Source organism: Mustela lutreola, chromosome 8, assembly GCF_030435805.1.
Source record: "Mustela lutreola isolate mMusLut2 chromosome 8, mMusLut2.pri, whole genome shotgun sequence".
In the NCBI taxonomy this organism is placed as follows: domain Eukaryota; kingdom Metazoa; phylum Chordata; class Mammalia; order Carnivora; family Mustelidae; genus Mustela; species Mustela lutreola.
In genome coordinates, this window is record NC_081297.1 from 125,627,424 (window position 1) to 125,649,024 (window position 21,601).

At 35.1% G+C, this 21,601-nt stretch overlaps 1 protein-coding gene across 4 annotated transcripts in view; it reads right to left on the reverse strand.

Moving 5' to 3' along the window:
• Nucleotides 1-21,601, reverse strand: part of CEP83 (centrosomal protein 83) — a 132,808-nt gene that overhangs the window by 79,610 nt on the left and 31,597 nt on the right. For 3 of the 4 annotated variants that reach the window (XM_059186530.1, XM_059186528.1, XM_059186531.1), the window contains exons 2-3: nucleotides 898-1,170; nucleotides 295-445 (exon numbers count right to left, since the gene is read on the reverse strand). In XM_059186530.1, the coding sequence (XP_059042513.1) occupies nucleotides 295-445; nucleotides 898-1,070 (324 nt within the window). In that variant the 5' untranslated portion in view covers nucleotides 1,071-1,170. Of the gene's footprint in view, nucleotides 1-294; nucleotides 446-897; nucleotides 1,171-5,402; nucleotides 5,530-21,601 lie in introns of those variants that run through there. The other variant, XM_059186529.1, reaches the window with a different exon arrangement.

Below are 21,601 nucleotides of genomic sequence, written 5' to 3' on the forward strand. Positions count from 1 at the left end.
TTTGTTTTCCAAATATCTCCTCCAACCATCCTGCTAATGATCTTCTTTCCCTTTGTATCCCTAGACTCTGCCTGTCTCCCTAGCTCAGGATGTCATACAAGCCTATTGTTCCCTATCTTTGCAATTTCATGTTTGTGATGTTTGTGTGGATTCTGCATACTTCCAAAATTAATTTTATTTTCTCTTGTTAATCTATCTCATGCCAATTTGATTCTTAGTCTGGTTTAGAAGGACCTTGAAGAGCAGAGGAAAACTTTTTCCACCGAGAGTATTAAATGAAATATATTTTCTTACCTGCAGTTTCATTTCTTCTAAGTCTTTAGCTTTCTCTAATAATTCCCCTCTTAGCTCTTCAAGAAGCATATGAAATTTTTCCTGGTCAGTCTGCTTTTCATTTAACAGGCGCTTTAGTTCATGTTGTGACTTTATGTACTCATCCTGCAATCTGATTTTTTAAAAAAGAAAAAATTCAATGTTAAGGATTTCCTTTGCCAACTGCATTATTTAATGTAAAGTCAACCAACACTACAGAACAAGACCAATTTCATACACTCCATTAAATTCATAAACCTCTTTTCTTTATGGAGTTTAATTATTAACACTATTTTATTAATACAATTTTACTTAGGGGTAAGGAAAAACACACTTAACCACCTAGATACATTTAATTTTATATGTTTTGCTACTTTCAAAGCAAGACTTACAAATTCATAGCATACTTGAGACCATGTTTAATTTTAAATAAAATAATTTTAAAGCAAAAATTTCACTGTATTAAGGAAGTTTTAAATATATATACTGCAAACTAACAAAATTATACTGTATGTTCCAGCGCAAATGTCCAGACAAAAATAATTTCTTAATAAAGCCCCTTACCTCCAAATTTAAGCAATTTACCTTGTATGTTCAGCTTTAAGAGTCTGATAGTTAGTTTTATGATGTGCACATCGTGACCTTTCATCAATTAACATTTTCTGAAACTCAGATTGAGAATCTGTCAGCCCACCGTCTCCACCAGAAGGAAAAATCGTGGGAAAAGTGTCCATATTGGCAAGTGAGCAATTAACCATGTAAAAGTAACTTTGGCTTCCTTTTTGTTTTAGTTTTCTTTTCAAGGGTATTTTCCACTTCCTTCTTGCTAAGACAGACTCTCAGGATGCCAAATTATACCTGCAGAGAAATGCACTTAGTTAGCGATGAATTAAACTCCTTCAGTGTTATTCTTTTTATCCCTTCTTATTATTCGTCTATCCTTTCTATAACAAAACCCAAATTTTCAGATTTTTTAATTGTTCATCAAACAAAATGAACAAAGTTGAATTGCACCTTAACACATTTTCTCTTCTCCACACAAAGTTTCTGTGACCCTCAACATCACATCAAGTATTAACCTAACTAGAATTGTTGACTTTTCTAGTTCAGGTACTCGCGGATTCATAAACCATGGATATTTCCTGAAGCTACTGGGGTAAACATCACAGAATGATCCTAGTACAAAATCTATACTCTGAAATCAGAGAAAAGCCATTTAGCACTTGACAAGTGGTTGGAGAAAATGATAATCTTCACAAAGACGATCTTCAGCAAGTTAACTATGTGATTAATGCTACAAAGCGTCTTTTATTTGACACAAGGTAGACTGCAGACTCAGATGAGAAATCAGTCAACACAAAGATGTTAATCACCTATGTGTTATGCACTGTGCTAAGAAAAGGAAAGTAACTCACCTCAGCTATCCCCAAAAGCACTGATTCAGAATTATGAAAGTAACTAAATGTTTATTATATGTAGAATTTTTAAAAAACGATGACAGTGTTCTTATTGTAAATAAAGACAAAAGTTTTCATCAAAATAATTCTCTCCCCTTTAGCTTCATTAATCTTTGTCAAGACTATTACATGTATCTTTTCCTAATAGCATTTCCCTTAGTCATGAGTCATCATGAAATACCTTTTCCTACTACAAGATCTTTAGCACATGAAAACCAACCATCAAATTTCAAATTAAATACTACCTAAGAAGACTTTTAAACTAAAATTGAAGTTACTCTGGTTTCCTGTCAAATCACATTTTAATACAAGGGACAACGTCTTCCACGAAAACTTTACTTCTTACTCATGTTGAATGTGCAACAGTGCACTGTTTGTAACAGCTGCCACAACATTATCCTATCAAAAGTATTTACTTGTCAGGGAATTAATTAACTGGATCATAAAAATGGCATGTAATTTTAACTCTGCATTGTTTTTTAAGATTTTATTTATTTATCTGACAGAGATCACAAGTAGGCAGAGAGGCACGCAGAGAGAGAGAGGGGAAGCAGGCTCTCCACGGAGCAGAGAGCCCAACTCGGGGCTCGATCCCAAGACCCTGGGACCATGACGCAAGCCGAAGGCAGAGGCCCTAACCCACTGAGCCACCCAGGCGCCCCAGCTCTGCTTTTTTATCCAAATTAATTTTTAGAAGATAGAAACATACAATAAACTTACCTCATATTTTCTAATAATACCCCCAAAAGGTATTATAAGGTTTTAACTTTAATTAGCTAAAAGCTAAAACTACATAAGAAACAACCAAGAGATATCCTTTAGTCCCACTACTAATGAAACAAAGATTTTCTAGATAAAATGAATAATTTTTTTCTTTTTTATTCCAGTTGACAGTAAATATTCTAACTCCTACTTTAAAATGGAAGTTCAGTCCCCATGCAGATAAAATTCACTAAGACCTGGACATTTTAGGAAAACACGGTTAAAAATGATTTAAATCCTTCCCCTTTTTGCACTAAAATCTACAAGTGCTTTCCAGGACTAATTGCAGCATATCCATTTCTCAATCACCACCACCACTACCTCATTAACCTTAAAAAAAAAAAAAAAAAAAAGTTTCTTCCTCCAGATGGGATAGTAAAGGAGCATCCAGGTGCAAGATGAAGTACATATCTTCCTGTTGGGTCTACAATTGACTATGAGTGGTAGAAGTGAGAGCTCCCCGTGCTACATCTCCCAACTCCATTTTAATGAGGCTTCTCATTATTAATTTTCACAACCTCATTGCCAATTCTAGTTCCATTATAAACACAGGTGTACTGCCCTCCAGGATCTTCTTAACTCAAAGTTATGAACTCCTGGGTTGCATATGCCAATAGTCATTTTCAGACTTTTCTCCTCTAGGAATATTTCAGAATCACAGAAAACTATCTGTCCATTTCCAAAACTCTTGGCAAGGTCAGGATAAATTTTGTATCTGTTTTTAGGTGGTTTGCACATAAATTCAGTTTTCTGGTTCAGTACTGATTAATTTATCAATGATAATCTTGGAAAATATAGTATCCTCCAAAGAGATAGCTAGTAACATAGAGAAAGGCCTCATAAAACTCAATTCTTTCTCTGACCTTCAAATGTGGTTCCACAATTCTATATTTAAGCTTACAAGGAAAAAACTTGTATCTTTTATGTGAATTACATAAAGACGCTTTTGGTTAAAAACAAAAACCCCAGTTACCTTAAACGCCATGGGAAATGTATTATCAATCTCTTACACCAAGAAATCTGAAGATAGTCTTCACTTCCAGTACTAGAGGAAAAGGTAATTTAGATAAAGCCTCTTGTTTAGGACAAGAAAAGCTAGACATGTGTTTTAATAATCTGCTTGAAGACACTGGAAAACTAACAAGAGAATAAATATTCACTGAAATGGGAACAGGAGAGGCTATGGATGCAGAAAGATGAAACTTGGATTTAGAACCACTATTCCCCTACAGGCATCTGCCAGTTCCAGAGAGGTGGCTGGAAGACTGAATGCCTTCTGACAGTCTTCAAATTCAAAGATACACAGATTAGACCAGCAAGGAGTCAAGAAGCCCTGGTGAACACCCCCTCCATTTTGGATACAGACTTTAAAGGTTTAAGCCTTATTATTCCTAACAAGGATAATTCAGACGAATGATACTAGAATAGGCTGCAACTTGCTCTTAAAAACAATTTTACAAATAAATGTGACGCAATAATTTTTTAAATTTTAAAACTCAAGCCCAGTGAATATAAAGTGACATGAATTAAAGTCACAAGAACCAAAAAGACAATAGACAAAGGGGCCTCACTATTAGAGTTATTAGAGAATGATTCTAAAAGAAATTTTCTTATTATTGTGTACAAGACAATAGAAAACAAGGTTTAGAATTTTGTGAGAGAATAAGAAACCATAAAAAGAAACCAAAGGAAATCTCTAAAACTGAAAAATTCTACAAACCAAATGAGAAAGTATAATAAAAAAAAAAACCCTCAATGAGCAAGTATAATAGCCTACATAAGACATAGCTTAAAGAAGTAATTAGAAGATACGTTAAAAGAATATATTCAAGCTGAAGTAGAAAGAGAAATAAGGATGAAAAATACAAGAAAAAAGGACCCAACACTATATGGCCAACTATCTCTAACAAAGCAACAAAGAATATCCAGTGGAGGGAGGTTTAGGTGGCTCAATCAGTTGAACATCTGACTCTTGGTTTGGCTCAGGTCATGATCTACGTTGAGGAATCAAGCCCACTTCAGGCTCCATGATCAGTGGACAGTCTGCTTCTCTCCTTCTTTCTCTCTCTCTCTGCTCCTCTATGAGCATATGTATGTGCTCTCTCTCTCTCAAATAAATAAATAAACCTTAAAAAAAAAAAACTTCAAAAAAAAATATATCCAATGGAAAAAAGAGTCTCTTCAAGGTGCTGGGAAAATTGGACAGCAATATGCAGAAGAATGAAACTAGACCATTTTCTTATACCATACACAAAAATAAATTCAAAATGGATGAAACACCTAAGTGTAAAACAGGAAACCATCAAAATCCTAGAGGAGAAAGCAGGGAGCAAACTCTCTGACTTTGGCAACACCAACTTCTTCCTAGGCATGTCTCTAGAGGCATGGGAAATAAAAGCAAAAATGAACTATTGGGACCTCATCAAGATGAAAACCTTCTGCACAGTGAAGGAAACAATCAACAAAACTAAAAGAAAACCACTGGAATGAGAGAAGATATCTGCAAATAACATAACAGATAAAGGGTTAGTGTCCAAAATCTGTAAAGAACTTACAAATTCAATACCCAACAAATAATCCAGTTAAGAAATGGGCAGAAGATAAGAATATACTTTTCAAAAAGAAGACATCCAGAGGGCTAATAAACACATGAAAAGATACTCAACATCACTCATCATCAAGGAACTATAAATCAAAACCACAATGAGACACCACCTTACACATGTCAGAATGACTAAAATTAACTCAGGAAACAAAAAATGTTGGAGAGGATATGGAGAAAGGGAAACCCTTTAATACTGTTGGTGGGAATGCAAACTAGTACAGAGAAACAGTATGGAGTTTCCTCAAAAAGTTAAAAATAGAACTAACCTTGGGGGAGTCGGAGTGGCTCAGTGGGTTAAAGCCTCTGCCTTCAGCTCGGGTCATGATCCAAGGGTCCTGGGATGGAGCCCCGCATCGGGCACTCTGCTCAGCAGGGAGCCTGCTTTCTCCTCTCTCTCTCTCTGCCTGCCTCTCTACCTGCTTGTGATCTCTGTCTGTCAAATAAATAAATAAAATCTTTAAAAAAAAAAAAAAAGAATGAAATCTTGACATTTGTTATAACATGGAGAGAACTAGAGTATTAAGCTAAATGAAATAAGTCAGAGAAAGACAAGTATCATATGGTTTCACTCATATGTGGAATTTAAGAAACAAAACAGATGAACACAGGGGAAGGAAAGGAAAAAATAAAAAACAGAGAGGCAGACAATGCATAAGAGACAAATATAGAGAACTGAGGGTTGCTAGAGGGCAGGTGGGTGGGGGACTGGTTAAATGGGTGATGGACATTAAGGAGGACACTTGTTGGGATGAGCAGTGGGTGTTACTTTTAAGTGATGAATCACTAAATTCTAGTGAAGCCAATCCTATATTAAATGTAAACTAACTTGAATTTAAATAAAAATAAATAGATAAATAAGAAAAATACAAAAAAGGAAAGAAATACAAAGAATAAAGTTAAAATGTCATTCTAACAGATATGCCATTGGAATCCCAGAAGGAAAGGAGAGAGAACAGTACAGAAACAATACCTGCCCTCCCCCCAAAAACTTGCCAACTTCCCCCAAAAATGTTCTATAACCCACAAGCACATAAATAAAAAGAAATCACATACATCCCATTAAGAAATCCACATCTAAGAACATCATCTTAAGATTTTATTAAGAAAAAGGGAAAATCTTAAGATCAGCCAGTTAAAGAACCAAAGTGCCTTGAAAAAAAAGCAACAAAAAGAACTGACTTAGGGCGCCTGGGTTGCTCAGTCAGTTAAGCATTTGCTTTCGACTCAGGTCATGATCCCAGGATCCTGGGATCAAGCCCCATATTGGCTCCCTACTTAGGAGGGAGCCTGTTTCTCCCTCTCCCCCTGCTCATCCTCTCTACTTTTTGTCTCACTCTCTCAAATAAATAAAATCTTAAACACACACACACACACAAACAGACTTCAACAGTGAAAGTCAGAACACATGTAATATTACCTTTACAGTGCTGAAAGAAAATAACTGCCAAACTAACATTCTATAAATACAGCAAAATAATAATAATAATAATAATAATAAAAATCTTTCAAGAATACTGGTAAAATAAAGACATTTTCAGATAAACAAAACACACTCATCCCAGAAGATGCACAATAAAAGAAACAATAAAGGACTCCTTCATACACAAGGAAAATTTATCTTAGATGTGGACAATACAAAAGATAAATGAAAACTGGAAATATGTGCATAATTCTAATTGAATACTGACTGCATAAAATAGTATCTTGGGGAGTTTTAACATATATAGACTTAAAATAAATAAAGAAATGGCTTATAAGTCAGCATATGTAGCTTTTTCTGTTACTTTTTTTGTTTTGAGTTTTAGTTTAATTGCACTTTGGTCAGAAAAATAGTTGTGTAATTTTGGTTTTTAAAAATGTTTTAGATTTTTTGAAATACCCAGTGTGTGGTCAGTATTTATAAATGTTAAGTGTATGTTTATAAGGAATGTGTATTTTCTAGTTACTGGAAATTGTTTTCTAGATATATCTTTATATTTACAAATTTTACAAATGCCTTTTTTTATCTTTACAAATGCGTTTTTTCATCTCTAGAACTGTTTCTATTGGGGTTTTTTTTGTTGTTTTTTTTTTGGTCTTAAAATCTACTTTATTTAATATTAGTGTAGTTCTGTTATCAGTCTTTAGATTAGTGTTTAATTATGTTTTTGCTTTTTTTCTTTCAACCTTTATGCCCTTCCCTTTTAAAAATCTGTTATAAAAAGTTATATAGTTGGTTATATTTTTCTCTTAAATTTCTGATTATTTGAAGCATTACTGTATATAATTTAATGTAACTATCCATGTATCTAAGTCTATGGCTTTACTCTTCCTATTTCCCTACTTATTTATGTTCTATTTTATTTCCCTGCTTCCCTTCTTTTAAATCGAATTCTCAATGGAGGGATGATTCTCAAAAGAGGGCTGGAAGTGATTTTTGCCCCCCTAGGGTACAAATGTGGAGAACTTTTGTTTTTCCTTTTGGTGGGGGGTGGTTCTACTGGCATCTAAGGGGTAGAGACTAGAAATGTTACTAAATATTCTACAATGTACAAGATAGGCACCCCCACCCTGTCCAAAGAATTATCTGGTCTAAATGGTCAGTAGTGCAAAGGTTGAGAAACCCTTTTTTAGAGTGTTTTGAGTAATGCGAATTTTCCCTCTCTATCTGCATTCTTCCATGGTTATCCTATAGGAAGGTTCAGCATATTTTATGTTAAGTATTTTAGATTCTTCAGGTCATGTAGAGTTTCTGTTATGTGTTCTTTCCATTTTTAGAGCTGTTTTAGGTTTACATAAAAATTGAGCAGGAAGTACAGGGTTCCTATATACCTCCTGCCTCCACACGGGTACAGCCTCCCTCACTATTGCATCCCACAGCAGAGTGGTAAATTTGTTACAGATGATGAGCCTACACTGACATGTCATTATCACTCATAGTCCATAATGTACATTAAGGTTCACTCTTGGTATTGTGCATTCTGTGGGTTTTTTTTAAAAAGATTTTATTTATTTACCTGACAGAGAGAGATCACAAGTAGGCAGAGAGAGAGAGAGAGGAAGCAGGCTCCCCACTGAGCAGAGAGCCCGATGCGGGACTCGATCCCAGGACCCTGAGATCATGACCTGAGCCAAAGGCAGAGGCTTAACCCACTTAGCCACCCAGGCGCCCCCATTCTGTGGGTTTTAACAAATGTGTGTTGTTATGTATTCTGTGATTATAGTATCATACAGAATAATTTCACTGCTCTAAAAATCCTCTGTGCTCTGCCTGTTCATCTCTTCTTCTTTCCTAACCCTTGGCAACCACTAATTTTTTAAATGTCTTTATAGTTTTAATGTTTCCAGAATGTCATAAAGGTGGAATCCTATAATATGTATCCCTTTTGAATGGCTTTTTTTCATTTAGTAATATGCACTTAAGGTTCCTTCATGTCTTTTCCTGGCTTGATGGCTCACTTCTTTTTAGGGCTGAATAATACTTCACTGTTAGGATAAACCACAGTTATCCATTCATCTGCTGAAGTACATCTTATTGCTTCCAGGGTTTGGCAATTACGAATAAAGATGCTATCGCCATTCATGTGCAGTTTTTTTGTGCGGATATAGATTTTCAGGTAATTTGGGTAACTATGAAAGAGTGCTGTTGTTGGGCTGTATGGTAAAACCAATGAATTAGAGTTCCTATTGCTCCACATTTTCACCAGCATTTGGTGTTGTCCTAATAGTTTTGTAGTAGTATCCTAATAGTTTTGTAGTAGTATCTCATTGTTTCAATTTGCAATTCCCTAATAACATATGATGTTGCATATCTGATTTTCATATGCTTATCTGCAATTTATGTATCTTCTTTGGTGAGATGCCTGTTAAGGTCTTTGAGCCAGTTTTTAATTCCATTTTTTTTCTTATAGAGCCCTTGTACTATATGGAAAAAGGCTAAAAGTATCAACAAATATTACACTTTGATAAATCAAGAATGCATATTGTAATCTCTAGGAAAGAGGCTGACAAACTATAACTCATAAGCCAAATTTGGCCTGCAGCCTTGTTTTGAATGGCCCCAAGCTAAGAATAATATCTCTTAAAAGCTTATGGATGCAAAAATCCTCAACAAAATATTAGCAAATCGAATCCAACAATGTATAAAAAGATTTATACACCATGACCAAGTAGAATTTATTCCAAGCAAGTAAGACTGGTTGAACATTAGAAAAATCAATTAATGCAATCTATTACATGAAGAGACTAAAGCAAAAAAAATCACACAATCTTATCAATAAATGCAGAAAAAGCATTTGACAAAATTCAACACAACTCAACAAATTAGGTATGGAGAGGAACTTTCTCAACTTGATAAGGAACATCTATAAAAAAATCTACAGCTAACATTGTATTTAGTGGAGAGAAAGTAGAAATGTTCTAAGATCAAGAACAAAAAAGACTGTCTCCTCTCACCACTCCTTTTTAACATCATAGTGGGAAGTCTTAGCTAATGAAGTAAGAAAAAATAAAATAAAAGGCATGTAAATACAGAAGGAATAAAACCATTTTTCTTTGTAGATGACATGACAGTATGTGTAAAGACCCCCTCCCCCCAAAAAAATTCTCCTGGAATGATAAGCAATTATAGCAAGGCTTTACGATACAGAGTTAATATACAAAAAGTCAAAACAAAAAAAGTAACAGAAAAAGCTACATATGCTTAGAAAGAAGACATTTCTAAATAACATGAATTAAAGAGAAGGTCACAATAGAAATCAGAAAATATCCAGAAGTAAATGATAATTGATAATACAACTTAAAACTTTTGGAATAAGACTTCTACTTCTGGGATGATGAAGCAGAGGTACATTTCCATATTAATACCACTAATACAAATAAAAGTCCTGAATGGGGCGTGTGTGTGTGTGCACGCGCGCGTACAGGACATATATAACACCTCTCCTCTAAAAAATGGAGACCAGAGGCAAACCAGCTAATAACCTCAGGATATAAGAATTGACAGACGGTGGGTTCCCAGGGTAATCTTTTAATACAAGATCTCCAACCTGGAGCTGAAGAAGCTAGCAATGGGTTCTGAATGGGGGGAAAAAATGCCTTAACAAAAGTCTGCTCTCTAGTCAAAGTAACAAGCAAGTAGCAAGACAAAAATGTTTTAGACAATAACGATCTCCAGGAAAATACTACAGAAAACACTATGACTCCACCACCAACCATGCCAGCAAAGGCCAGACTGAATGAGGTACCCTAATATCCTGGTTGGATGGTATACAAGAAGGCCAACTAGAAAGCTGGGACTCTCATCCCTGCTGAGCAGAAATGCAGCCCCACGCTTCTGCAATATCAGGGGAGACTACTTGGACACCCGAACTTCCACCCCTAACAAGAGAAAGGAAAAACACCTACCTCACCATGCTGAAGTACCATCATAACCATCAGTAGAGAGACAAGTCTGGCACTATCACTCAACAGTAACAAGGCTATTCTTTCTAGGGAATGACAGTGGAGACCACATGAGGAGCCAAAACTCCATGCCACCCAGCAATGATGATGATTTCCCACAACTCAGGTGTCAACAGAAGCCAACTGGGGAACCTGGACTTCTGCCCCCACCTGGCAATAATGAGGTAGCATTTCCCCTTTTTCCTGTGCCAGAAATGTCAGGAAAAGCCAGAACAGGAAACACAGTCTCATAACATTATACTCCCAAATGTCCAGGCTTCAATAGAAAATCACTATCCAAACCAAGAATAGGGAAGATCTTGGGGCGTATGAGTGGCTCAGTCAGTTAACTGTTCACCTCTTGGTTTTGGCTGAGATCACGACTCACGACCTCATTGGTCACGCGATGGAACAGTAAGACTCTACACTCAGCAGGGAGTCTGCTTGAAGATTCTCTCCCTCTGCCCTTCCTCCCAACTCCCATACACATCCTCTCTCCTCTGTCTCTCTCTCTCTCCCTCTCTCCCCTTTCTCAAATAAATATTAGAAATTAAGAAACAAAGAAAGACAGACCGACAAGGAAGATCTCAAATTGAATGTAAAAGAACTGAAAGATATCAACAGTGAGCCAACAGATGTATTAAAGTTAGCTGACAAAGCTTTTAAACAAGTCATGTTAAAAAATATTTCAATGAGTGCGGCGCCTGGGTGGCTCGAGAGCCTGCTTTTCCCCCCTCTCTCTGCCTGCCTCTCTGCCTGCTTGTGATCTCTCTCTCTCTGTCAAATAAATAAAATCTTTAAAAAGAATTTTTCAATGACCAATTGCAAATAAGCTTGAAATAAACAAAAGAGAGAGAGAGAGAGAAACACAGCAAAGAAATACAAGTGTCAGCAAAGAATAAAAGATATAAAAAAGAACCAAGTAGGAACTATAGAACTGTAAAAATATAATGACCAAAATAAAAATCTAACTATGAGCTCAATAGCAGAAACAGAAAAGAATTAATGAACTGGAAGACAGAATAGAGATTACCGAACCTGAACAACAGAAAAGAAACATAAAAAGTAAATAATAGATGTTCATAAACTTGGACTAGAATAAAACATTTACCATTTGTGTCATCAGAGTATGGTTCCATTTATAGGTAATATCCAACATATCCCAAGTCCACAGAGATAGAAAGTATACTGGTAGCTATAAAGGGCTGCAGGGAGACAGAAAGAGTGACTGCTTAATGGACAAGAGTTATCTTTGGAGGTGATAAAATGTTTTGGAACTAGACAGAGGTGGTAGACATACAACACTATGAACACACAAAATGCCACCCAACTGCACACTTTAAAACATTATATTTTGTTATATGAATTTTACCACAAGATTTAAGAAAAAGAAGAAGAAACAGCAAACTGGGAACTGAAAGGCACCAATTTCGTGAAAGATGTATACAAAAAGAATATAGTCGGGGCACTTGAGGGGTGCAGTTGGCTAAGTGTCAGACTCTTGGTTTCAGCTCAGGTCGTGATGTCAGGGTCATTAGATTGAGCCCTGCGTCGGGCTCCATGCAGCATCTGCTTAGGACTCTCCTTCCCTACCCACCACCCCTCACCCCGCCCAATCTCTTGCTTTCTCTCTCAATTTAAAAAAAAAAAAATCTTTAATCAAAAAAAAAAAAAAAAAAAGAACAACAACAACAACAACAAGAAAAAAGAACAACAACAACAAAAAAAAAAAAAAAGAAGAAGAAACACTCTTGATTCTAAAATCTTCAGTGCCTTCCTTTCAAAACATGATCACAACAAGGATGTCCATTATCACCAATTTCATTTGACACTGTACCAAAAAATTGGAACAAAAGTATAAAAGGTAAAAATAATTGGAAAAGGAAATATGAAACTTTCCTTATATATAGATGTTCTAACTGTGTATGTAGAAAATCCAAAAGAACTTGTAGAGAAATCACTGTAAGTTAATATGATTACTAGGTAGAGGAATATATAAAAAATTAATTGTACCTATGTATCAGCAACAAAATATTTTAAAGACATTCTTAACAGCATCAAAACACAACAAATGCCTAGGCAAAAGATGTGCAAACCATTATACAGATACAATTGGAAAAACTAAAAAATACCTAGGTAAACAGATATGTACCATACACTGGAAAATAATATTTTAAAGATATAAATTCTCCCCCAAACTGATCTATAGATGCAACACCAATCAATATATCCTAGCAAGTAGGTGTATGTGTGCACATGTGTGTGCGGGGATGTGTGTGTGTGCATGTGAAATTAAGCACATTGATTCAGAAATTTACATGGAAATGCAAAGGCCAGAAACATTTTTAAAGAACAGCAGAAACAATTTTAAAAAACAAGATGGGAGGACTTAACCTACTGGATATCAAGACATTTTAAATCTACAGTAATTAAGCTGTTATGGCATTGAATTAATTATAGACAAAGAAATCAACAGATCAGAATACAGCCCAGAAACACATCCACCGATGTAAGATATTTAAAACCACAGGTAGTTTTGCTCATCAGCGAAGAAACAGACGTCTGCAATAAAAGGTACTGGGACAACCAGATCACTTTATGTAAAAAAAAAAAAGAAAAGAAAGAAAGAAACCTGGGCCCAACTTTGCAACACTAAAATTAACTGTAGTTGGACTGAAGCTTTAAACATGAAAAAGCAAAATAACAAAGCTAGAGAGTATTTTCAATAACTCAGGGCAGGGAAAAAAAAACAAAGAAAGCTAAAAGGCAATTCCCTGTAAAATAAGACTGAGCTGGGCGCCTGGGTGGCTCAGTGGATTAAAGCGTCTGCTTTCAGCTCAGGCATCCCAGGGTCCTGGGATCGAGCCCCACATCGGGCTCTCTGCTCAGTGGCGAGCCTGCTTCTCCCCTCTCACTCTGCCTGCCTCTCTGCCTACTTGTGATCTCTGTCTGTCAAATAAATAAATAAAATCTTTTAAAAAAAGGAAGGAGAAGGAGGAGAAGGAGGAGAAGAAGAAGAAGAAAAAGTTGACAGGCCACTTGGATATCCTCTTTTGTGAAATGTGTATTTGAACCTTTTGCCCAATTATTTTTATCGAACCGTTTGTATATTCATGTATACATATTACATATTCATTAAAATAATAATGAGAAAGCCAAAAAGACTAACAATAACACATTTGAAGAAGATGGGAAGCAACAAGCTGTGCTGCAAACTGGCATGTTCACGCTAGAAAAAAATGAGCATTATCTACTTAAGTTAAAGATCTGTATATACTATGACTCAACAATTCCTCTACTTGAAATATACTCAACTGAAATGCTAGTACAAGTACACCAAGAGATTTCTGTTGTAATATTACTGTTAATAACAGTAGTATTCCCAAATGAAACCTAGAAAAAAACCAAATGTCCATTAAAACAGATGATGACACAAATTGTGGCACAATGAAACTAGCACTATACGGCAATCAAAAGGACCTACATATATATTCTACACAGGTGAACATCAAACACAGACTGTGCAAATGAAAGAAGCCAGGCACAAAAGCATATAAAATTATTCTAAACATAAAGTGCAGAAAAAATTAAAAAGAGGCAAAACTCTAGTATTTAGTGGATGCATGCTTAGGTTTGTTTAGGTTATAAAACTATAAAGAGAGAAAATTATTAACATAAGAGTCAGGATAGTATAACCTGAGAAAGGCTGGAAGTGTTCTACTTCTTAATACTCATGGTTACATGGGGGTTTACTTTGGAAATCATTCAAAAGGACAGTTTCTGTGCACTTTTCTGCTTTTTATAATTCAGGTTTGTTTGTTTTTTAAAGCATTCAGAATCCAGAATTCTAAAATTCAAAGTTTTAAATTTTTATTCAAAAATTGGGCTCAGTATCATCAAGATTCCTGGTCTTTTTCATTGAAAATGAGTACAGAAAACCTCCTTTAAGAGAGAAATAGGAGGCCTGGAAGGGAGAGATCTCACACACCACCACTCACTGTTGTTTATAATATATATTATATATTTATATATTACTGTTCTTCCCAATGGGAAGAAGCTTACTTTACTACTTCAGCAGGAGGAAACAAGATCTTCTCCTTCCAGCAACACAACAACCAATGAGAATTACAACTCAGCCACTGAAAAGCTACCACAACCCCAAACTCTCACTCCTCTCTAATGGACTTTCTTTCCTAACAACCTCTCCCAAATCCTTCCTTTCCTGTATAAAATAACACTCCTCTCCTTTGTTCTCTGGGCTTGCTTATGAACTTGGGATATAGTTTCTATATCCCGAATTGCATTTGGGGGTATTTGTTCTACTATTCCTGAATAAACTCTTTTTGCTAGTGAAATGACTGGATATTTTATGTTCAAGGTTGACACCATACTTCTGCCAGCACATCCTGTAAGTTTAACTCTCCTTATGGCTCTGAAGCTATCACAACTTCAGACATCACATGGTTCCAGAAAACAGACCATTAATCCACCAGTTCTCCTAGGTTTAGTCTTTTTGTTTCAACATAAAATTTACATTTAATAAAATACACAAGTTTAAATATATAATTCCATGAGCTCACAAAGAATCCTAGAGTATTCTACTGTTTAAGTATCATATTTTTACCCATTTTCTTACTGATGGGCATTTGGATTATTTCTGGTTATTATGAATATTAATTACAAATAAATCTACTAGGAACATTCTTGTACAAAACTTTTTGTGGACATGTCTTCAGTTGGAGAGGGGGTAAAAATGTAAGTGTAAATAATTGTTGCATCATGGAGTATATGCTTATAAGAAACTGACTAATTTTTTTCCATTGTGGTTATACTATTTTCTGTTCCAACCAAAAATATGAGAGTTGTTTGCTCCACATTTTTGCCAAAATTTTGCCAAAAACTGTGTTGCCAGTTGTCAGAAGACAAACAAGACATCTGGGGAAAATGGCAAAGTATGAGGACCCAGAGCTCACCCTGTCCCACAAATACAGAAACAACCATAAAACAAATAACAAAATGGCAATAAGTATATACCTATCAATAATTACTTTATATGTAAATAGACTAAATGCTCCAATCAAAAGACACAGGGTGATGAAATGGATTAAAAAAATAAGACTCATCTATCTGCTGCCTACAAGAGACTCATTTCAGACTTAAAGATACCAGAGATTTAAAAGGAAGGGATGGAAAAGCATTTATCATGTAAATGGATGTGAGAAGAAATACCAGAGGAGAAATATTTCTATCAGACAGAAGAGACTTTGAAACAAAGACTAATAAGAGACAAAGAAAAACAGTATATCATCATAAAGGGGAAAACCCAACAAGATATAACAATTGTAAATATTTATAAGCCCAACATGGGAGCTCTCAAATACATTAAAACACTTAATAACAAATAGAAAAGAACTAATGGATAGTAATACAGCAAGGGTAGGGGATTTTAACAACCCAGTTACACAAACGGTCAGATCTTCCAAAAAGAAAATTGACAAGGAAATGGAGACTTTGAATGACACACTGGGCCACATGGATAAATTCAGATATACTCAGAACGTTCAACCCTGAAACAGCAGAATACATGTTCTTTCCAGTGCACATTCTCTGGAACAGAACATTTTCCAGAACAGGTCACATATTATAATAAAACAAGTCTCAACAAATTAAAAAAGATTAAATTCATACCAGGCATCTTTTCTGTCCACAATACTATGAAAAAATAAAACAACCACAAGAAAAAATCTGGAGAGAGCACAAATACATGGAGATTAAATAACATGCTACTAAACAACGGGTCAACCAAGAATTCAAAGAGAAAATAAAATATACATAGAGAACTAATGAAAAAGAAAAAAATGATCCAAAATCTTTGGGATACAGCAAAAGCTGTTCTAAGAGGAAAGTTTACATCAGTATAGGCCTACCACAAGAAGGAAGAAAAGTCTCAAATAACAGTCTTACACCTAAAGGAGCTAGAAAAAGAACAAAACCCCAACTGAGTAGAAGGAATGACATAGTAAAGGTTAGAGCAGAAATAAAGAAAACAGAAACTAAAAAAAAAACAATACATCAATGAAACCAGGAGTCAGTTCAATGAAAAGATCAAGAAAACTGATGAACCTTTAGCCACTCTCATAAAAAAAGATAAAAGAATCAAAGAGGACTCAAATAAACAAAATCAAAAATGAAAGGTGATAAATAACAAGGGACACCACAGAAATACAAACAGTTGTAAGAGAATATTATAAAAAAATTATGTACTAACAAATGGACAACCTAAAAAAAACTGGTAAATTCCTAGAAACATGTAACCTCCTAAAACTGAATTAGGAAGAAACAGAAAATTTGAAAAAACCAATTACCTGTGTGTACCTGTTGTGATGAATACCAGTGATGTATAGAAGTGCTGAACCACTATACTCTATACCTGAAACTAATACCATACTGTACGTTAACTGGAACTCTCTCATAAAACTTTTTAAAAATTAAAAAATACCATCTTCTTTAAAAAGTTCACCAGTTGCTTTTCACTTTCTTTAAATTCCAGTGTAGTTAACATACAGTGTTATATTAGGTTCAGTATACAATACAGTAAGTCAATAATTTTACATATCACTCTTTGTTCATCAAGATAAATATACTCTTAATCCCCTTCACCTGTTTCACCCATTCCCCTCAACCTCCAACTCTGGTAACAATCTGTTTGCTTTCCATAGTTCAGAGTCTTTTTTTTTTTTAAATTTTTAAATTTTTAAATTTTTAAATTTAAATTTTTAAATTTTTAGGTCTTACTCATCTTTTTAAATTTTTCTTTTGTTCATTTGCTTTGTTTCTTAAATTCCACATATGAGTAAAATCATAAGGTATTTGTCTTTCTCTGACCTACTTCACTTAGCTTTATATCCTCTAAATCCATCTATGTTGTTGCAAATGGCAAGCTTTCTTTCTTTTTATGGCTGAATGATATTCCACTGATTATATGGTTTATAGATAGATAGATGTTCCATTGTGTATATGGTTAGCTTTACTCCTAGATAGCTGTTTTTGGTACAATCGTAAATGGGATTGATTCCTTAATTTCTCTTTCTGCTGCTTCATCATTGGTGTATAGAAATGTAACAGATTTCTGTATATTGATTTTGTATCATGCAACTTTACTGAACTCATTTATCAGGTTAGCAGTTTTTTGGTGAACTTTTTCAGGTTTTCTATGTATAGCATCATGTACATCTACAAATAATGAAAGTTTTACTACTTCCTTGCCGATTTAGATGACTTTTATTTATTTTGTTCTCTGACTTCTGTGGCTAGAACTTCTTTACTATGTTGAATAAAAGTGGTGATAGTGGACATCCCTATCTAAGAGAAACAAAATTTTCAAGAGTTTATTTGAGCATCTACATCAATTTCAATCAGTGCCAGAGTGAAAGTAGTTAGAAGCACACCACCAAAAGGATTAAGTGGAGTGATTTTTATACAGAAAATATGGAAGTAAAGGAAGGAAATTATGTGATGAATATACAGCTTAAAGAGTTGCCTTAATCAAGAAAGCTTAGTTGGCTGTGATTAGTTGTTCTTAAGATTCATTTTCTTGAATTCGAGTGCATGGATTCTGGCTTAGGCTCTGGTTTGGTCACAAAGGCTAAAGGAATTAGAGCCACCTCAGCCCAAGAGTGTCCTCGTTTAATTACTTTAACAGTCTTTTTAATTTTAGCCATTCTAAGGGATGTAGAGTGATTAACATCATGGCTGTAATTTGCGTTTCCCTGAAAAACTTCCCAACCCCGACTCCCATATTTAATGGCCAAAGATCTTCTCAATCTAGGAAAAGATCTGTGCTTTAAAAATGTTTGCAACAAAGAATGTTTACTTTGCAACTGGTAAAATAATAGTGATTTGTATACTAGAAACAAATACGAATTTAAAATTTATGTCATGCAATACTTGTAGCTTCCTGAGCACATACTGCTGTTTTTTACCTCCATGTCTTTGCACATACTAATTTCCTTGTGGGGAAGGCCTTTTCTTATCCCTCTGTAATCTGTTCTAGTGAATTCCTCATCAGCCTTCAAAACCCTGTTGAGGAACACATAACTTCTTCCATGAAGTACTTCCTGACTTTCCCAAACATAATTAGGTAACCATTCTGTCTTCTATCCTATATTTTAGTATGCATAACACATGCAGTGTAACATCTTCCAGGGCAAGAAACAGGTCTTACTCATCTTTATAACCCCACACCTAAAACAAACACAGGTACATATCAGCTCAAAAATATCAGCTCAAAAATATCAAAATAATCATGTTATATAGAAATAATTATACAATATAATATATAATTATATATTATATAATTATAAATTAAATATACAATATATAATTAAATATAAATAATTATGTTAAATTAAATATGTAATTAAATATAAATAATTATGTTAAGTATAAAAGTTATGTTCACCATTCTAACACTGCTTTAGGTCCAAAAATTTTTACATCCACTTTCATAACTGTGGCTTCCAGACTGTAGCGGGCTGAATGCTGGCCCAGAGGAAGAAATGTCACTTCCTAATCTCTGTAACCTAAGGATATTATCTTGTATAGCCAATAGATGTGATTAAATTAAGGATTTAAAAGGAGGCGTTTATCTTGGGTATGGGTGGGCCCTAAATGTAATCATATGTATCCTTCTAAGAGTGAGGCAGAGGAAGTTTTGAGACTGAAGAGGTGGCAGCAATGTGACCAAAAAGGCAGAGATGCTGCCCCAAGCTAAGGTATGCTCGGAGCTGTAAGATGGAGGGAAACGATTCTTCCTTAGAGCCTTTGGAGAAAGTGCAGCCCTTGATTTCAGTCTTCTGGTAGCCAAACTGTGAAAGAATAAATTTTTGTTGTTCTAAGCCCAGTCAGTATCTGTTCCAATAGCTACAGGTAACTAATACACTGGCTTCCTTTTTCTCTATTATTCCCAAAAACAGAATTTTATCAAAAATTTAAATTCCTACCATAATTGGGCTTTTCTGATTTCAGTCAACATACATGTATAAATTACAAAACATAGAAATGTTATTAGGCACTCAAACGATATAATAAAAGAAACAACTCTTATTGTACAGAGTTTACCAAATGAACTCACAACACAAATTTTTTTAAAAGTACGTGGTTGAAACAAACTTTTAAAAAAGAAAGGTCAGGGTGCCTGAGTGGCTCAATGAGTTAAGGGTCTGCCTTTGGCTCAGGTCCTGATCCTAGAGTCCAGAGGCCAAGGATAGAGTTCACAGCAGACTCCCTGCTCAGCAGGGAGTCTGCTAATCCCTCTAACCCTCTTCCCACTTGTGCTTTCTCTCTCAAGCTCATACTCTTTCTCAAATAAATAAACTCTTTACAGAGAAAGGAAAGATGGGAAGGAGATTGGCTGGTTAAACAGATTACTTTGATCAGCCTGTTAATCAAGGAGCACTTATTAAATGAACTAGTCTCTGTGAAAATTTTTTTTTAAAGACTCAGCACAACCCCTCTCCAAATACCTCATCTTCCTCACCTTGCAGTTCTTACTATCATATAACCATAACCACTTGTCCTTCCCATCACTTCTTTTGACTAGTCCCAGCTCTAGAGACTTACCTATGACATCTTCTTTGCACAGGGGCTGTATTTCTTAAGTAGTGGTACAATGTCTACCCCACAGGATGGAAACTCAAAATATTCTAAAAGCACAGCTGCTGATACTCATGGAAAGCTTCCAAAACACACTCCACTAAAAAGCACATGCTATACCTCTGAACATTTCAAAACATTGTTTTAAATACTACATGCCCCTAAAGTGATTGTTGTTTTTTAAAAACATTAGAAGTCTAAGGAGAACTACATCAGGCTTACATTGCACTTATAACAAAATGTTAGAAATCAATGCCTTTGAAATCCAGAAAGAATATTACAACAGTCACCGAAACAGCCTTTGGAAAGCCATCCCAGGGTATCCTGTATACCAAAATATGTCACAACTTGACACCCTGCCAAAACCTCAAGTGCAGCTGAGAAGAGACCCTTCAAAACCCTGGTAAGGTGCCAGGCCCTAAGAATGTAATTGTGACTTAGAATGAAACAGGAGGGCAAGGAAAGAGGAAGGGAAGAAGATATGTATTAGAGTGGCTAGCAATCAGCCACCAACCACTCTGAATTAAAATGTTATCTTATTCTTATAATTGCACTGTCTGCCTCTGTACAGCTTAATTCATACAAAAGAATTCTAGAAAACAGGATATAGTAACCAGTCAACCTCAGAAATAAGTTACACAAGTCTCTGAAAAGTTCTGATCAGAAAAACAAAGATGACTGTTGCCTAAACTATACTTCAAACTCATTTTCATGTTTCTTAGTGTAGGCTCTCTTAAATATAACATGGGACTTTCCAAAAGATTTATCAGTACTTACTACCTTTGTGCAAGTTGTAGAGGCTTCTTTGCTAATAGGCAAACACATAAAGCTGAAACACATAAAGCTACCATACAGCTTGTAATACAAAATGAAGCCCTTTTATTGATCTGACAACTTATCCTGGGAATTATTTTTTTAAATAAATCTGAATTATTTCCATGAGCTTTATGCCTTAGTCTGAAAAGTTAAATAAAAGAAAAAAAAAAGGAAAAAGGAAAAAAAAATTGATGAGTTCAAATGAGTTACATAAAGCAAAGTAATGTATTTTTGCTCAAGTTAACACATTCTCTTTTCCATCCTTGAGGATCTACCAGAAAGTATAAAATTTTTCAGAACCAGAAAAGGGAAATACATAAAAGTCATTCTCATGACACAGATTGATTTTAAAACCTTAAAAAAAAAATGCAATTAAACAATCAGTATTTATTGAATGGAGAGGTCACCACACCATATTTACTGAGTGATCCACTTATACTAAGAGAGCTCTAAGGGGCATACAGAAATAAGCAAACCATCAAGTCAGGCAGACTTAGCAAGGAAGAGCTTGCCCATATTAAGAGTATTACAGACAAGGGGCGCCTGGGTGGCTCAGTGGGTTAAGCCACTGCCT